This window comes from Pararge aegeria, chromosome Z (genome assembly GCF_905163445.1).
Source record: "Pararge aegeria chromosome Z, ilParAegt1.1, whole genome shotgun sequence".
Lineage (NCBI taxonomy): Eukaryota > Metazoa > Arthropoda > Insecta > Lepidoptera > Nymphalidae > Pararge > Pararge aegeria.
Window position 1 is genome coordinate 2,255,384 of NC_053208.1, and position 19,150 is coordinate 2,274,533.

The 19,150-nt window shown below is 33.3% G+C and overlaps 1 protein-coding gene across 2 annotated transcripts in view; it reads left to right on the forward strand.

The window, feature by feature from the left end:
- The window catches only part of LOC120636360, a 40,102-nt gene continuing 20,952 nt past the window's right edge, over nucleotides 1-19,150 (forward strand). For both annotated transcript variants that reach the window (XM_039907809.1, XM_039907810.1), the window contains exons 1-4: nucleotides 1-210; nucleotides 10,097-10,747; nucleotides 11,306-11,372; nucleotides 12,225-12,370. In XM_039907809.1, coding sequence (XP_039763743.1) covers nucleotides 192-210; nucleotides 10,097-10,747; nucleotides 11,306-11,372; nucleotides 12,225-12,370 — 883 coding nt within the window. In that variant the 5' untranslated portion in view covers nucleotides 1-191. The remainder of the gene's footprint in view (nucleotides 211-10,096; nucleotides 10,748-11,305; nucleotides 11,373-12,224; nucleotides 12,371-19,150) is intronic.

Below are 19,150 nucleotides of genomic sequence, written 5' to 3' on the forward strand. Positions count from 1 at the left end.
TAGCTTATCCGACCCGACGTCCGCGATGGTGTGCTCAGCATGAGTTGACGCCATATGCCTCTAAATTTTACTGTAGTTACGGACTATTCATTTTTAAAATTTTGCGTAGTGCAATAGCCACAGCTGGCTATGAATGTTGGAAGTGACTAAAAACGAGAGGCGTTGGTGAGTCTCTACAAGATAACTGCTAAATGCAGTTTAATCGGGCAGGTGAGTTGTTTTATTGATTTTTTTGAATTCACTACATGTACTTCATGAATTAGTTGCTGTCTTTTGTTTAGTGCGCATTATTTTAAAGAATTGTTATCGGTTAGATAGATTTTTGTTTTGGCAATGTGTCACTTCGTTATCTCGAAGGTACAGGTAGATGCAAAATAAAGACATCGGTGTGTTAGTTAGTAATCGGCCAAATTATAAAATTTATCTACCCCGTGATTATCAATCTACCGAAAAAAACATTAGCTCATGTTAATTAATTATAGTCGAATGCCGTAATCCATAAAAATTGTAAAATATCGGAATACAGGGCAAGTCAATGAATTTTCATAAAAACTGTTCGATTGCATTGTTATACGCACAAATAAAATATTGCCGATCTTGATTACAACAATTTAACTAAACAAATAAGTGAAACCTTATTTTTGATACATGGTAAAATAATTGCTAATAAATTATATCATTAACGAATTATTTTAGAATATTTAGTATCTAGTCTTCTTTAGGATATTACAGCTTTAGTACAAAAAGTATATAAATTAAGTAATGTATAGGCTATTTAAAATTGAAATATATTTATATAAAAGATGATTAGATACATATAATTCCAATAAAACCAACTTTACTTAGGGGTTAAATATCTTCTAATTATTGTTTGCAAGTTTATTGCATAATTTAGCAAACAAAATTATAGTTTCATTTTTCATATCTTCAAGGTCTTTAAAAAGCTAGAGCTAGTTCCCATTGGTTAAACCCTGATAATAATTAACAATAAAGCCACTTCCAGCTTACAGTTAGATAACTTTGGAAAAGTTTGGTAAATTTCTAAATTAACCACAATTATGTAAGCACTTCAGAAGTAACGGGTATGAATATAAGTCAATCGATACAAAGGTTGTATGGGCAACTAAACTGTCAATAAACTACTCAATAATTTTAAAGAGTAAGATTTTTATTGGTTTCTAATTAAACTGTAGTAGCTTACTAACAAGTTCCACTACATAGGTTTTAATTTTTTCTTTAGTCTTAGTTAAGTATAATTTTAATGATAACACACATTTTTTTTTTTATTGATATATACAATCATTGCAAACATGCATTTTTAGATAGATAGAATATACACACAATTTTGTTACTAATAACACAAATTGAGTAATAAATTTACACTAACATTATTATGCAAAGGCGGTCAGCCATTGTTATAGCAAACCCTGCCAGTCAACCCTTTAGTTTGATCTTCACGTAGAAGATTGAAAAGGATAGTAGTGCAACATACATAAATACACTCATACATGTATTATACCTATTATTATAAATATTTGTTAAAGCATACTATTAATACATATATAACATATCAAGAATCTTATTATTCATGTGGCCATAGCCTTTAGTACAACATTTGGTTATAAGTATGATTTCAATGAAATTGGATTTTATATTATTGTATATTTTTAGGTATTTTTTTTATTTTGAAATAATCTTATTCTAAAGTATAAAACTGAGTCAGTACTTGTACAACAATATCTTAACTTTGATTTAAATAACTTATCTTATGGCCCTGGTCTTGACTTGATTACTTAAACTTAAGTTAAAATTTTGTCTCTTGTTTTTTTTCCAATAATTTCCATCTATCATTGCTATGATTATAATTTTTCTACGAGAAAGACAATAGAATTATTTATATTATTATTTTTGTTTAATGGTATTATATTGCATATGCATATTTTACTTGGTAATATTTGAATTGGATATATGTTATATCCAATTCAGTTAAATATAATTTAGTTATATCAAATAACTAACATTATTATAACTTTACAAGGATTTAGAGGAAAGGAAAGATTAATATTTTGAAGGCCACAAGTAATTGTTGCAACTACTACTAAATGTCTATTTGGTATGCTAACTTTATTTTCGTTTCTCTGTCTACATTAGTGTGCAAGATAACCGTTTATTAAACTTTGAACTATTATGAATATTATACACTTACAAGTGAATTTGAGTGATTTTGTTTATGCAGGTATGTTTTGCTTACAAATTGTTCATTGCTTTTCCTTTGCTTATGTGTGTGGGCATGGAACTTTATCCCAATTTCTGAAATTGTTAGAAACATTGGGTTAGGCTCTCATAAATAAAATACAGTGCACATATTTAAGAGTTATTTATTTACTTTGTACTTCAAGATTTATTTTAGTTACCTACTAGGTAAACATTTTTCATACTAATACTTTACTTTCGCTTTATTTAAAGTCGGTACTTATAATTTGTCATAGTACCTGCCGACTTAATAGGTTTGAATAGTTTTATAAAGTTTAATTATCACAATGGTGCTTATAATGGCTTCTAGCAACTAGGTTTAATGTAAATGTGTTAATACTCATCTCCAATCTCGTCAGCAACTTGTGGTTTGTAAGAAAGTACGTTTCAATGACTCGCGATTAAAGTGGTTGTTCGTTTTACTTTCCTTTATAAACAATTACTTCTTCTCATAATTAGGTGTAAGAGAACAGAATGACCTTTTAAACTTCTACCAACTGTACTTTTAAGTTTTAACCATGCTTGTTTTTCCACCATCACCGGTTAATTCCCCCTTTTTTATCCACTGACATTGACATTCCGCCTACCAAGACCTACAGTTTTCGTTCAGGAATCGGGAATCCTAACTGATTCTTAGTGCTGTTTATTAAAATTTGTTTGTTTGGATGTTTTATATATTTATATTTATTCCAAATGTTAGTCCATATTATATGATGTTATAATCGTGCGCTCGTACTTACGAGATTAGCATCGATATTGTGTGAACCATTTCATTCAAAAATTTTGTAAGTGTGCCTGTAAATTTTGTAAGCACTGCTTGGGGATGTGGATAATCATGTGTTTGATGTTTTATGAACAAAATAATTTGCTTGGTTTGTTATTGTTGTTAACTGTCACTATTCTTTTTTAGAATTGAAAATATTTTATTAACAAATGTAAATTTCAGTGACTTTTAAGAAAATTAAGGAACTAATATTATCGAATTAGTCTTTCGTTTTAAAAATAAGTTATGAAACCAACGCTGTTTGAATTATGAAAAATGAATAATTTAAGTTTTCCAGGAATCATTGGAAACTGAGAAAGTTAACAATAAACATTGTTTTTATTTATTGTTTACATATCAAAATAAAAAAGCGTTCGTACATACAAAAAAATTAAAGACATATTTTGACTTATTTCGATTGCAATATTATCGTTAGCATATTCAATCGCCAATATGGTTTACCTTCGAACAATGCTATATGGCGTTGGTAATAAATAAACGGTTCAAGTGCATAAATTCAGTAACTTATAAAAGTTTGTGCAGTGATAGTTTAATATGGTTTATTTATATTTTATTCATTTCATTTTATGATGAAAGCATATTCGTGCGGTCTTTGTTTTGATTCGGTGTGCCTGGAAAAAGTACTAAGAGACAACTTTAATTTCTATCCTTATATCGTAAAATTAGAAATCATTCGCAAAGGAAGGTGTGTACCAATGTTACAAATATCCCAAAAAAGGCGATTAAGTAACACGTATGTTTAATACTAAATATTACGAAAACTATTCTTGGCTAAGCGGCTGTGTACACACCAATCGATTATTTTGCTTTCCTTATGTCCAATATACGTAATGTGTGGAATTATAAAAGATATTGTGGTCTTAATAATTTTCATAAAGCCGCTAAAACATGATACCTATGTTGGAAAACATTATTATCATCATCAGTGTGCTTGGAAAATGCTACCGAATGGTGTGTCATAATTTAATGACGTAAATCCGGGTATGTACTTTTATTCAATTAGCAGTAGATAGACAATAGTATGAAATCAATCAAAAATATAACTTTCGTAAAATCGTCTCACCATCTCATATCATATCATAATCTAAATTTTCATTTTACTTTATGTTTTAGCTAAACACCTTGTGCATACCCTTGGTCCAAGGGCTATGCACGCCACTGGGCACTTTCATAAGCCCTTCATGTCGCGCGCGAATTACGAGTGAATTACAGCAGTTCAACACTTAGCAGTTATAGACAGGGCTCAGGTTCGAATACCGGACACGCACCTCTGACTTACAGAGTAATGTGTGTATTAAGAAACTAAAGACCACTTGCGTAGCAGCGAATGAAAATACTTTGAGGAAACTTTATGCCTGAGAGTTAACCAAAATGTTCTCAAAAGTGTGCAAAGCCCGCAAACCAAACCGCTTTCATTCTGAGAGGCGAATAGTGCAGTGGAACTATTATATATAGAAGTGATTGAAACGCCAGACAGCACAAATGACACAGTTCGACATTCGTAGAGTTTAGCGCTCGATTTACAGTATGTATAGCCTTGCGAACCCGTTGTCGCCCGACAAAAATCTAACAGAAAACGGGAACGAAGATTAAACGCGACGCGAAGCCGCAAATAATCGGCTGGGCAAAACAGCCCACCATGCTAGCCAACTGGGAGTTGGTGGTGAACTTGAATGATTCGTCACGATGTTCTCCTTCACCGTTAAGCAACTGACATTTTGTTTCCTAAAACGCGCATGGCTGAAAAGTCAGACATGCGTGGTCGGTATTCGAACCAACGGTCCCCAGATGGGACTCAGAGATCTGAACCAATGCAAACAATATGCGAACGGTGAAATGGATCGTTTGCGAGAGTGAAGAAGCTTAAGCAAAGGTCTATTCTTCAAAAAGCAGTCAGCATTACCTGGGTAGTTCTACAAATAGGGGAATTTTACGGGGGTCACCTTACAGCTCCTTTATTTACCAACGAATAGTTTTCGGTTTAGAATATTAATAAAGTTCAACTCTTATTTAACTCGCTGAAATTCAACAAGCTTAAATGAAAAAATCCCCGTCTCACTTCCCTGTGGGGCGACATTCCAGAATTCATTATAGAAATCACAATTAAAAAATATAAAACTATGATTAGTCAAAAATAACACTAAATTAAAAGAAACCATTAGTGTAACTTTTATTTAACCTATGTGGATCATGTTTCAATTCCTTATTTACATAATTTTTCGGTTACTGAACAAAGGCGAGACGAAATTAGTATCACTTCCCTGCCACCCTTAAACACGTTAAAAATCTATAACAAAACTACTAGTAAGTGACGTCGTCGTTCTTATGTTTTAAAGAATGCGATGAACTTCGCCTATTGAAACGTTTGTTTGGTCGAAATCGTCAGTCAGTTTGTCGTGACTACGATTTTATCGCCGGCTTTCGCGTCAGACAACTTCTCACTTCCCTGGAACGTCTTTATAAACAGTATTTAATATTATTTAAGGCAATTATGATCCAATATGGTTAAACTCGCTTGCGTCGAGCAACCGGTAATTTAAAATTTTATTCGAAGTTTATATATTTCATGATTTTTGGAAAAGACATCACCATTCTCACTTCCCTTTGTATAACTTCCCTGGATTTACGGAGACATATTTCGACAGGGTAGTGAGATTTAATGTTATATTACTTGGTATATATATTTATAATTGGAATTAAGTTCACTACAGTTTTATTGCATGTTTTTGGATTACACTGGTTTCTCATGTTTGGTACATAAATTTGTGCAACAGTTTTAGTGTATCCAATACACGATATTATAGGTTTTTGGATTGAAGTTATTTTGAGTAATTTAGATCTACAAGATATACAATTCTTTGTATGGTATTGAAGAAGACCCTTTCTTACTGAATTCGTCATCACTAAATTAAAGAATACCCCTCAATGTACCGAAGAAATTTTAGGAAAGAAACTTAAAAATGAAAGAAAACGCTATGAAAGATTAAATAACGCTCTGATAAGATTGACCGTTTACAAAAAAAAAGGTTACACAAAATATTTAAAGCGAAAAGCTACGGGGGTAATAAAAACCATCAATTAAAGAAATGGCAGACCCTGAAAAATTATAATTTAGGAAGTATATTGAGGGATCTAGATCATCTAAACATTACAAGAATATGATCTTAAAAGGCTTCTGAAGAGTTAATATAACTAAAGGATATGCCAGCTGATAGTAAAAACTGTTTAAAAATATAGGAGGAATGTATTCGGGTCCTGCTCCTTTACTAATATCTAATTGTTTAAAACACGAAGCTACTAGGGGCACGCTGAAAGAAACAGAATGAACAAATATTATCACTAGGGGAGTGCTTATTTTTGTCAAAAACCGAATTAAAATGACTATTAAAAAATTGTCATATTGTCTAACCATCAGAGGCTCTAACATCACCGATAAACATCGAGTCCTGTAGGTCATAAGATAACGTATGACCAAAGGTATTTACTACTTACGCCCATCTTAAACTCTGCACTTTCAATAATCTTCTGCCTGTCCCTTAGCAATGAAAAAGATTGATAATCACAATACTGGTTGTACATTTTCCACTTACGATGAAATTTTTGTTTTTCACGGATTATTTTAACAAATGCTCGATTATACCATACTGGATATTTAGCGTTTTAATTAAAAGACTTACAAGGGGCACATTTCTCAATAAATTCATTTACTGTCAAATTTCTCAACCGAGACTTCAACATCATCAGAAAGTAAATAACACTCCCAATCAAACACCGAAAATGCTTTATTTATTTCGTTATAATCTGCAGCCTTTGATATTCTTATCTTATTTGGTCGGGGTCCAAGTAACAGGGGCACTTGTTGTACTTGCCAGGAAAACCTCGAAAGCCGGATGATGTGCATCTTCAGGCACCAGTGGTGCTGATGGTGAGATGATTTTACTTTCAATATTCGACATTACTAGATCCAGTATAAGATTGTTAGAATTATTTATCCCATTGTATTGCTGAAAATTATTAAACGGCAGAAAGTTTGAAAGGTCGTTGACTAAATGCGATGGAAAGTCACCCTGAAGGGACACCTGGGGATGCACATTGCTCATTAGGTATGTTGAAGTTTATATACAACACAAAAAGAAAGGGACCTAAAATTTAACCCTGTGGGACACCCATTGATGTAGCCGACCCCTGCCCCTTAATGTCTTTTATGCATACCCTTTGGGTTCTGTCACTGAGATATGAGGCAACTAAATAAAGTGCAACGTTTTCGATTCCATAGTTGGCAAGAAGCAAGGTTTTATAATCAAAACAATCGTATGCTTTGGATAGATCACAAAAAATACCATTCTGCGATCGTTCCCAGGTATCGTACACATGTTTTGAAAGTTCGCGCGCGCCTGCATTCGTAGTGCTACGACCTTTAGTGAAACCGTAGTGCTCCGGATGTAGTAAGTTATTTACATTGAAGTGATTTAAAAGTTGATTAATTATATTTTTTTCAAAGTAATAAGAGCTGGTAAGATTGAAATGGGTCTGTAATTTTTAATGTCGTTTTTATTGCCAGATTTAAATAGAGGAATAGGTTTACTATGGACCTAGGTACCTTCAATATGGCTTTTGAGTTATTAGCAAATAAATGCCAGTGTTCTCAAGATATACGCCTAACCTAGACTTAAGTAGTAATATATTGTCCTCTGATAAGCTAGAGACCTGCCAAGACCAGTGTGTAAGTATCATTCCTGTCAGTACATCCTTAAATTATAACGTATCAAGTGAGCATACAAAATACACATTAATAATTTCAGAAAATCTAGGTTTTGGTCCTATAATGGTCTGTTACCTAGATCACTCAGTGACTTGATAAATAGAATATAGACAATTTAGATGTAAATAAAAATGTAATATTTTTGTTAGGAGACAGTTTCAATGTAAAAAAGACACAAAATTATAAGATGTGTAGAAAAATTGCTGGCTTTGCATGAAAAATCTAAATGTAGATTTGTTATGTGTCTTTCCATACTGTGGCACTCTTAGTTCTAAGCGAAACAAGCAAATTTATAATTTTAATTTTTTAATTTATAACTTGACATGCCGTCATAATGAGGCAGTTTTTTATTTTGACGTGAATAAATTTATATCACAATTATTATTGACTAAGGATACTTTTAATTGGTCAAAAAAATGTATAGCTTCTTTATTAGCTTACAAGTAAATGATCAGTCACAAGTGTGGTAACTGAGTCTATTGACAACTTTACAACTTTTACTTTAAGTACCAATATATCTTCTAATGACCTACTTGGCTTGTTAAAGTACTAAGAAAAATTCGTATGATTATTAAAACGAGATAGCCAGACAAAGGAGATGCTCTGCAATATGAACATTGTACATCAAAATATACAGAGCTTAACCGGTAAAGAATTTGAAGAGAACTGTTTGTGGAAAAACTCAATATACATTATGTGTACTAAGCATTGGCTCACTGGCGCACATCTACATAAACATGGTAACTGCAACATAAGGAATTTCAAAATGTCAAGTGTTTTCTTCAGAAAGACTAATTCATGGTGGGTCCTTCATTTCTGTACACACTGTAGAACTCTTGTAGTCACTCACTGTAGTGTTGTGTGGCGCTGAAGCGATTTTGAATAGTGTGTGTATACCGTCTGTGTCTGTGTGTATATATCCTCAAAAAGGCTGAAATCACCTGAAGGGGTCAGGTGATTTTACCTTTTTTGAGGATGTAATGGAAGATATGCTTAAGCGATTGTCTGTATTAGCTAAAAAAGCAATAGTATGCGGCGAAACTGAAGCAAATACCGAAACCAATTATAGGGTCTTATTTAATAAAAAAAAAGCAAACAACCTAAGAAATTGAAACGAATTAAAGTTTTGTTTTTCTAATAATTCGCGTTAATTTATTCGCATTGTTGTGATATCCTTAATTCTTCACCTACTGCAGCTCAGAGTATACAGTATACTGAGGAACAACGTTAAAGAGTGCAAAGTTTTATTTAATTTTAAACACATATCTGCATATTAAATAATACAGAATTTTAAGTCATTGAAACTGATAAAAACAGGTGATCTATGGGGTATGTCTGTAATAGTAATATCTAACATAGACGTTATTGCCCCTTACTTAGCATTTTAATGAATTAGTTTTAGTACTTTTCCAAATTTAATGAAACATAAAATTCAAAATTCATTTATTTCAAGTAGGCCTAATATCATTTTATGTTAAGTCGCTATACTTTAAGGATGGCATTTTTTTAATAATAAAACTGGGAAAGCTAAATCTCGCGACGTAAGCTTTGAATTATTGATAATAAAGTAACCGCCGACAGTGAAGGCGAAATATTTCGACATTTTTCTACTTTGTGTGATCACCTACAGTGTATTCAACAATTATAAGTAACAAGCTTTGTGTTGATTGTTCAGTTTTGTTTTGTCTTTCGGCATCTTTAATCATTAAACTAGATCTAGACACCAATACTACACAAAAAATGTTTAGCTATTCTAATAAACTTTGCTGAGCCCTCTTCAATAGCTCATAAATATTTTATCTTCCATATTTATTCTATTAGATGACAGTGGTCGATTCAGGTTGAGAGTTAATTTAAAATTAAAGTTATGTCTTTTTCGAATCTAAAACTAATATTAGGAACTATGCCTATCTATGCCTAATAGGAGCATAGCACAAATGAAGAATGTTCTAAATCGGGGGTTTATTTTACCTTTTTCGCGCGCGCGCTTCGTGCGCGGCGTAAACGGAAAACTAAATATATATGTCCTAACTATGCCTATCTTAAGAACTGTGCCTCGCTGCGGTGGTTTCGAGGACGTTTTAGATTTTATTTAGTTTTAAATAGTTTATTTTAAGTTATATTTACAAAACAATTATTTTAAAGAATAAACATGAAATTTGAAAAAAAAAATAACTTTTCCAGAATTTCTTGTAACAACAGACCACATATTATTTTTGCATTCGCAAACTCTCTGTCTCAACATTCACAGAAGTTAAAATACTGCCAAATGTCAGAGAATGTTTTCGCTGTTTCAGATTTAAAAACCTGTGAAAGAGTCGGAGTGGATGAGCATATAATAAAATTTAAATCTTCACCCAATTTTAAGAACATGAAAAAATTTATAAAGTCCCGTTCTGAAACTACAGTTGTGGGAAGTAAAGCCGTAGCTAAATCTCATCATATACCGCAGAAAACTGTCGGTAATATGGACAGCAACCAATATCAACGCGCTGACTGCCACAAAACAGAAGTCCAACCGCCCCTGCCACTGGAACCACCGCCACCTGATATATTATTAGAAAGTATTAAAGTGAAGCAAGAAATAGTAGACCTAGACTATGAAATCCCCCAGAAATCACCTCTAACTGACGACCACGAAAGTTCGGAACACACCGATAATACAAATGTTCATCAGAGCAAAATATGCAGAGACTTCATAAGAGGAACATGCAAACGCGAGGGAACATGTAAATACGCCCACAAATATGACCTGACCCAACTCGAAGGGGTGTACACCTTCTGCAGGAAATTTCAAAATTCTGTGTGCACTTTTACGAATTGCAAATATGTGCATGCAACAATATTTGAAGAGCAACATTTTTATAGAACTGGTATGCTGCCACCACACGCCCTTCAGCACAGGGCTAATAATATGATGCAGCTACCACCCCCGCCTCCCCCGCATGGTATGTTGTTTGTAACATAATGTAGAATTAAAACACTATTCGCTTTTTTTTATTTAACAGTGGCTACTCGCACGGGCACTTACAATTACGCAGTACATTAATCAAGTACAATATATTTGTTACGACATCAAATTACAAATCATTGATTTATAACGCAGAATTAAGAACACACAGAAACCGTGTACACGACTAATATTGAAGCATCAAAAATCACTCAACTTTAGAATGGTTTCTCGACCAAACCGTTAGTCACTTCATACCATTTAGCAGATGACCTCGGATGGTCTAAGCGTTCAATATAAAATGTGAAAATTGAAATGGGAAAAGTTTGTAAGTTAGCAACATTCCGCGGGTATAAAGTGAGAGGTGCGCGGGGCGTTTTCACTGTATTTGGTTATAATGCACCGCATACAATAATGAGAGGAGAGATATAATAGAGTATTCTGCATGTTCTTAATTCTATGACTATGATATGAATATTTACTTCATATAAACCTTCCTCTTGAATATCACTATTGCAGATAAGTATGTAAGGATATCCATTATTACTTGTTTCAGATACATTTATGCCGAATTTTAGAATAAATTTTTCCCATCCACCTCCACCTCTGCGTCCACCAAATCAGTAAGTTATAGTAAATACTATTTGATGACTGGTATATTTTATTTATTTGCTAGCGGTGCTTCGCGACCTTGTCCGCGTATTAGTCAACCATAAAAGATAGACATATGCTGTCGCGTTCTTTTTTTTGACTTTGGCTGACTTTGACATAAATTATTTTATCGAAACTTTTACCGTTTACATCGCGCACGAAGAAGGAAAAATAAACCCCCGATTTAGAACATTCTTCATTTGTGCTATGCTCCTTATTAGTCTTAGTGTGTCGATGTATAGTCTATAGCCTTTTTCTATAAATGGGCTAAGCAAGACTGAAATAATTTTTCAAATCGGACTAGTAGGTCCTGAGATCATCGCGTTCAGGTAAACAAAAAAAGATCCATCCCATATTGAGGTAGGTTTGAGATGTGTAGAATCTTACAAATAAACCTAGCATAGCACTGGAATAGTTATGCGGTGCCTTTCACGATCATTTGAAAGGGCTGTCATTCGAAGTGTGACGAAACACACTTCGAATGAAGCCCTAAATGTCTCAAACCACACTGCCTCAATATCGGTTTGAGCGTTTTCGTTTAACTACGTTAATTATTCTTTAAGTATTTAACTAACAATATTTCCTGATATTGTTACTAAATTGCTCTATATATGCATTTAAAAAATCAAAAAACTTACGTAAATATTAGCAAACGTTAAGATTAGTTTAGATTTTATGAATTAATATTATTTTTTTAATCTAGTTTAATATCAAATTGATAAATTGAAATTTTATAGCTACGATAAATATTATGTTACCTATTATGAAAAGTTTATTTGAAATGCAAATTATTAGTGAGTTTTGTTGCCTTTCTCAATTTACAGATTAGAAAAAGCAATACTAGCTCCTCCTCCTCCAATATGTACTATGGAGACTGTTCGTTACTCGGGAGACCATAAACACCTAATAACTACTGGACATATCAAAGGCATAAAGCGCGAATGGAGTAATTCAGATACGAGACAGCCATGTAAGTAGAGGGTAGGAGCATTGCGTCAATCTGGATGCAATAAGAAGTTATTGTTTGTTAAAAATTACATAAACATTTAGACAAAATATACTGTGAGTTCTATCTTATACAACGTGTAACTGAATATCGAAATACTATTGAAGGATGCATAAGCATTTTTACCCTGTAAAAATATTTAATTAAAAGAAGCATATTTATTTTTCCATCCAAACCAATTCAAAACCCTATTATACCCAAGATAAAGGACCGACACGCGCATAGTAACTACGCTACGCGACACGTACCTTAAAAAGTGAAGAAGCCACTTAATTTTTATTTTGCATGTGGTGTTAAGGCTGTATATGATTTCTTGCAGTAAAATCTAGGGCAGTGGTTTACTCCAAAACTTTTAGCTTTTCGATTTCACAGAGACAGTAAATAACGAACCTTTAAAGCCCGTGAAGTACTAATTTGGTTTTCACTTACAAGTTGTATAAGCTGCAAGCGAATTGATTTTGATATTAAAAATAAAGCATTTGCGTTATATTTCTAAAAGATTTTGCTAAATTAGTATAAATCAGTAAATACAGTAAACTTTGCATTACCCTATCGGATAAAAGTTATAATAGAATCCAGCCATTTAATTGCATCAACAATCCAATATAAACCCAATAGATTTTCTGTTTGCAAAACTTTAGAGTTTTATCTGTAAGCTAATTATTTTTAAAATTAACTTTATTTTAAATGTGATAAAAATTCTAACAAGCAAAGCATATCAAATTTATAATATACTTTCTTAATCATTTCATTTTGAAAGTGATTTCAAAGTTTAATATAGTTCGCCGAATAAACGCTAATGGGCGACTGTTTAATCCATAATAATTATGTTTTTAAGTTCCGTTTACTTCACTATTAAAGTTATATCCTTAGTTTCTATAAGGCCAGCACGCGAACTTCTAAGCGTATTGCCATCATATGAAAAGCCTTCGAAATATCAACATAAAAACATTATGCGAATAAAATTGAAAATCCCGCAATAATATTTTTATTTATTATATATATTTTATATAAGTTTTAGTTGCCGAATTAATAGGTTAGAAATTTCTAACGGGATATAATATCTATGTTTAAATAAATTAAATATGTTTCACATTATATTAAACATCACCCAGAATTTTCATTAAAAACAATAAAAAATGGACATCAAAAATCTATTCATACACTTAGTATTTTCTAGTAAGAAAGTAAGTAAATTCTAGATATTTATGTACATGCGTGGTCAACTAACTAGAGGCGACTTGTAGTGAAGTTAACTAACTACTAGAGGCGACTTGTAGTTTAATAATTAATTCATCAGCCTTTTTTTAAAATTCCAAATGTGTTTTTATTAAAATAACCTTACATAGGTATATAAAATATCTATGTATGCAAAAGTTCAAGAAACCAACGCAGCGACGCATAGTGCCTAAGGTGCTGGCAGCATTTAGTTTTTCTTTCTATATATAATAACGTTTTCATCAGAGATTAAAAATGAACTCTTAATAACCTTACACAAGATCTATGAAAACGATTACGGTTACAACTTTTTAGTAGTCTATAAATGCTTCAAATATAGTAAAAGCACTAACGTGTTTTGATGGGTTTTTTTAAAATTCATTATCAACACTGATGTTATTTCTAATTTTGAATTTCTCTACAGGGTCAACATGTTCTAAAATCTCATGTTACTTAGTGTCCCTAATTAGTTGACCATAACTGTCTTTACGTAGATTCATATATTATGTAATTTGACACATTAAATCGAATCGTTAAAAATAGAGACACGAATAATTAGAAATTGAATGTAGTTGAAACTACTATAATATTTGTTGTTCTATATTTATATGCCGTGTGGTCATGGTAGAGCAGAACACAATATTGGATAGAAGCAGGCGATACTTTGCGGTAACCCATGATATATTATGAAAATTAAGCTTAATTTGCTATAATACTCCGCGAAAAGCAGGAGAATCTGTATGGTGTAATTTGTAATTTTTTCAATCCTTATACTCCACAACAAACAGATCTTTGGCAATCTACTCTCTACGCACGTTTCGCTCCGGAGTATCTTCAGGAGATGTTGATTTTACAATGAATAATTGTTAGGCGGACTTTTGGACTAATCATTGTTTAGTCCGAACGCCCCCTTGCCCATGGTAAATGATCCAAGTCCGGATGACGTCAGAAATCGGGCCCTCATCTTGTGTGTTTGTGTGCTGTTGGGACACATTGTCGGTAGTTATTTGATCGGCAAGGTCGTAAAGGACATGCTTCGGACGTCGCCGCCTAGGCTCGATGTCGGCAGTGGTGTGCATAGCCCTTGGACCCAGGGCATGCACAAGGTGTTCAGCACAAACATAAAGTAAAATTAAAATTTTGATTTTAGATATGTCGGTTTATAATCAAATTACTTTACGTAAGTTATATTTTTGATTGATTTAATACTATCGTCTATCTACTGCTAATTGAGTAAAAGTACTTACCCTGATTTACGTCACAAAATTATGACACACCATTCGGCAGCATTTTCTAAGCACACTGATGATGATAATATTTTTCCAACATATCATGTTTATAGCGTCTTTATGAAAATTATTAAGATCACAATATCCTTTATCATTCCACACTTTACCTATATTGGACAATAAAACAAAAGGAAAGCAAAATAATCGCTTGCTATGTACAAAGCCGCTTAGCCAAGAAAAGTTTTCGTAATATTTATTATTAAACATACGTGATTAAGTAATCACCTTTTTTGGGATATTTGTTGCATTGGTACACTCCTTCCTTTGCGAATGATTTCTAATTTTACGATATAGGGATAGAAATTAAAGTTTTCTCTAAGTACTTTTTCCAGGCACACTGAAACCCAACAAAGACCGCACAAAATTATGACACACCATTCGGCAGCATTTTCTAAGCACACTGATGATGATAATATTTTTCCAACATATCATGTTTATAGCGTCTTTATGAAAATTATTAAGATCACAATATCCTTTATCATTCCACACTTTACCTATATTGGACAATAAAACAAAAGGAAAGCAAAATAATCGCTTGCTATGTACAAAGCCGCTTAGCCAAGAAAAGTTTTCGTAATATTTATTATTAAACATACGTGATTAAGTAATCACCTTTTTTGGGATATTTGTTGCATTGGTACACTCCTTCCTTTGCGAATGATTTCTAATTTTACGATATAGGGATAGAAATTAAAGTTTTCTCTAAGTACTTTTTCCAGGCACACTGAAACCCAACAAAGACCGCACGAATATGCTTTCATTATAAAATGAATGAATAAACTATAAATTAACCTTAACACATTAAACTATCACTACTCAAACTTTTATAAGTTACTGAATTTATGCACTTTTACCGTTTATTTATCACCAACGCCATACCGCATTGTTCGAAGGTAAACAATCATGGCGATTGAATATGCTAATGATAATATTGCAATCGAAATTAGTCAAAATAGTCTTTAATTTTTTGTAAGTATGGGTACGAACGCCATTTTATTTTGATATGTAAACAATAAATAGAAACCATATTTATTGTTAACTCTCTCACTTTCCAATGACTCCTGGAAAACCTAGATGATTCATTTTTCAAAAATTAGACAGCGTTTGGTTTCATAGAGTATTTTCAAAACGAAAGACTAATTCGATAATATAAAATATTAGTTCCTTAATTTTCTTAAAAGACACTAAAAGGTATTTACATTTGTGAATAATGTTTTTAATTCTAAAAAAAGAATAATGACAATAACAAACCAAGCAAATCATTTTATTCATAAAAAAATCAAACACGTAATTGATTATCCACTTCCGTAAGCAGTGCTTATAGACACCCATACTTAAAGAATTTATGAATGAAACTGTTTACACAAGACCGATGCTAATCTTGTAAGTACAAGCGCACGATTATAACATTACACGACACACACTACTAACTTGCACGCACACATCTAGCAGAATGATTCTTTCTTTGGGCGTGCTTATTTTATTTGATATTTCTATGCAACAGTAGAGGGCGTCATATGTCGAGTGATTCATAATAATTGATTTACCCTGCAATCGATAACATGAGATTTAAATAATAATATAGGTATTTTTACGTGTTTTAAAGGGTAAATGTAGGTATTTAACGTTTACGGTTAAAAATTAAAATACGAAGTAGAAGATTTTATTTTGTACGCTATACGCCACGCGCGCGCTGGTTGCGCAGTCACCTGTCTAGCGATAATTGACCCAGAAGTTTGGCCGCTCATTACTAGATGGCGCTTTCATATATTTTTTCTTAGTGTTTTTTTAATTACAAAACTTTAATGGTCCTATCTGAAGGCTCTTTAAGACCCTGAGGGTAGGGTATGCACTGCTTATTTGCATATATGCAATGCAAGCCACTGCTCCCAGGTATTTGGCCTTGTCTTGCCAAGGTATGAACGCCCGTTGAAGGTGACCTCTGCGGGGTTAACTGTGAAGCAGCCTCTCGGTTTGCCCGTGAAGAGCACCGCTGCGCTCTTCTCAGGGTTCACCTCGATCCTCCAGAGGCGGAACCACTTGCCCCGCAGGTGAAGCGCCTTTTGGCGTCGACTTGCTATGTTACTCTTCTTGGGATCGTCGTCGTGGGACCGAGCGGTATCGTCGGTGAATTGGGACAGTTTGACCGTCGCCGGTAGGTCACGAGGAATGTCGCTCGTGAAGAGTGCGTAGAAAAGCGCGGAGAGCAAGGAGCCCTGAGGGACTACCGCTCGTGTCGTTCTAGGTGAAAACTACCCCAAATGTGTTTGCTTTACCTTTCTGAACCTTATCTATCTTAGCCCCTACCACCTCATTAGTGCCTCTGAATATGTTCAATAGAGGTGAAGTTGATAAGTTTATTCGTACGTTTAGCAATTCGAACTACCATTCTTATGTTTAATAATTTCTAATTGTTCCATCAGATCAAGTCTCAAACCTTTGTCGCAAGTATGTAATATTTCGTATGTGGCTACTTTATGTCCACTGGCAAAAAATATGGCAGCCTTCAATCATAACCATCCTGAAAAATCTTACTTGCGGTTTCGGAGCGAAACGTGCTTAGAGGGTAGGTACATTGCCGAAGATCTCTTTGGTGTCGAGTATAGTCAAAGTCAAATATTTCTTTATTCAAATAGGCACATAGATGGCACTTTTGATGCGTACATTACATGTAAAATGTGACATAAGACTGAGTTGATGGCGGTAAATAAATTCGTCAACTTAAAACTAAAGCCACTAGGGTTCCAAACGCGCCCTGGTCTAAGAAGAAGCCCACAACAAACTAAGCCGGTTGTTATTTTTTTTTTTCGTTATCACCATCTCACATTGTCATTTAAAAACTATTAAAGAAGCAACCTGGTTAGAGCAATTATTTACACCCAAGCATTTTTATTTTTGACGTAGTCCTTAAAACTATAAAACTATAATTACTTATTTTATTTAGTGTAGTATATGGCATAGTTTATTTTTGCTTCTAATGTTCAAATTATTACAGCCACGTATTCTCTTAAATTTAGATATATTTTTGTGAACATACATTAAAGTTTACAAATATGTATTGGCTAAAAACTGTCATTATCTCATTATAAGGATTGAAGGAATTTTAAATTACACCATACAGATTCTCCTGCTTTTCGCGGAGTGTAACTAAGCTTAATTTTCATAATTGCTGCGATCAGGCTATAGGCAAACCCAACCGTTGTGAGAGTCCTTTATTCCAGCAGTGGACTGTTATAGGCTATTGTTTGACGATGCTATTTATATCGAATAACACGATAATGAATTTAGTTAAATTCTCAGGAATCATTATCAATTTACTATCAATAATAATATTTGACAGATTGATTTAATATCGTACAAAACGCATCATATTCAGTATTCATATTGTCTCATCTTAATATTTTGAATTATTTAATACATTTTGATTTAACGATTCGCGTTGATGTGATCTTTTTTACCAAATGATAAATGATAAACGACTAGGATACCTCCCGGTGTTTAAGTCGTTTATCATAAGATACAAATTACGAAATTTCACTAGTGTGATGTGTCTAGGTTTGGTAAATTTCGGCAATATGTAATAACTAGCTGTCGTCCACGTTCTCCGTCCGCGTTTATTACGAACCCTATTTCCCTGAGTACGGTAATATTTTAGAGCGCTTAGTGCAACCTGAACTGCTTCAAAATGTGGCCATTGATGATGCACAGTTCGGTTTCCGACCGTTTCCTTCAGTTTAAAGCACACGATACAGTGCTAACGCATAATTAACTAGGTCAAATGTCCTGAGCCGGGCATTTGATCTAGTTAATTATGATATTCTCTGGGAGAAACTATTCCAGTAACAGGTCCCTAATGAAATTGTGGGTTTGTTGAGACACTGGTACGGTAACCAAACTAATGCTGTGAAATGGTGCGACGCGACATCTAAGTTTTACAAATTAGACTGCGGTGTTCGGCAAGGAGGGATAACCTCTCCGAATCTTTTTAATATTTATATTAATAACTTGATAGAGGAACTATTTCTATACATTTAATATATTTTGAAATTTTTTACCGGGGGGGTGCTTTATAATCGATACTGAGTCCAAAACAGATTTTTATTTAATTTTTGTCTGTCTTTCTGTCTTTCCGGGCATCACGTGAAAACTACTGAACGGATTTAAATACAATTTGGTATAGTTGTAGCTAATATTTCGGGTCAACATATAGGCAACTTTTTATCCCGATAAACAAAAA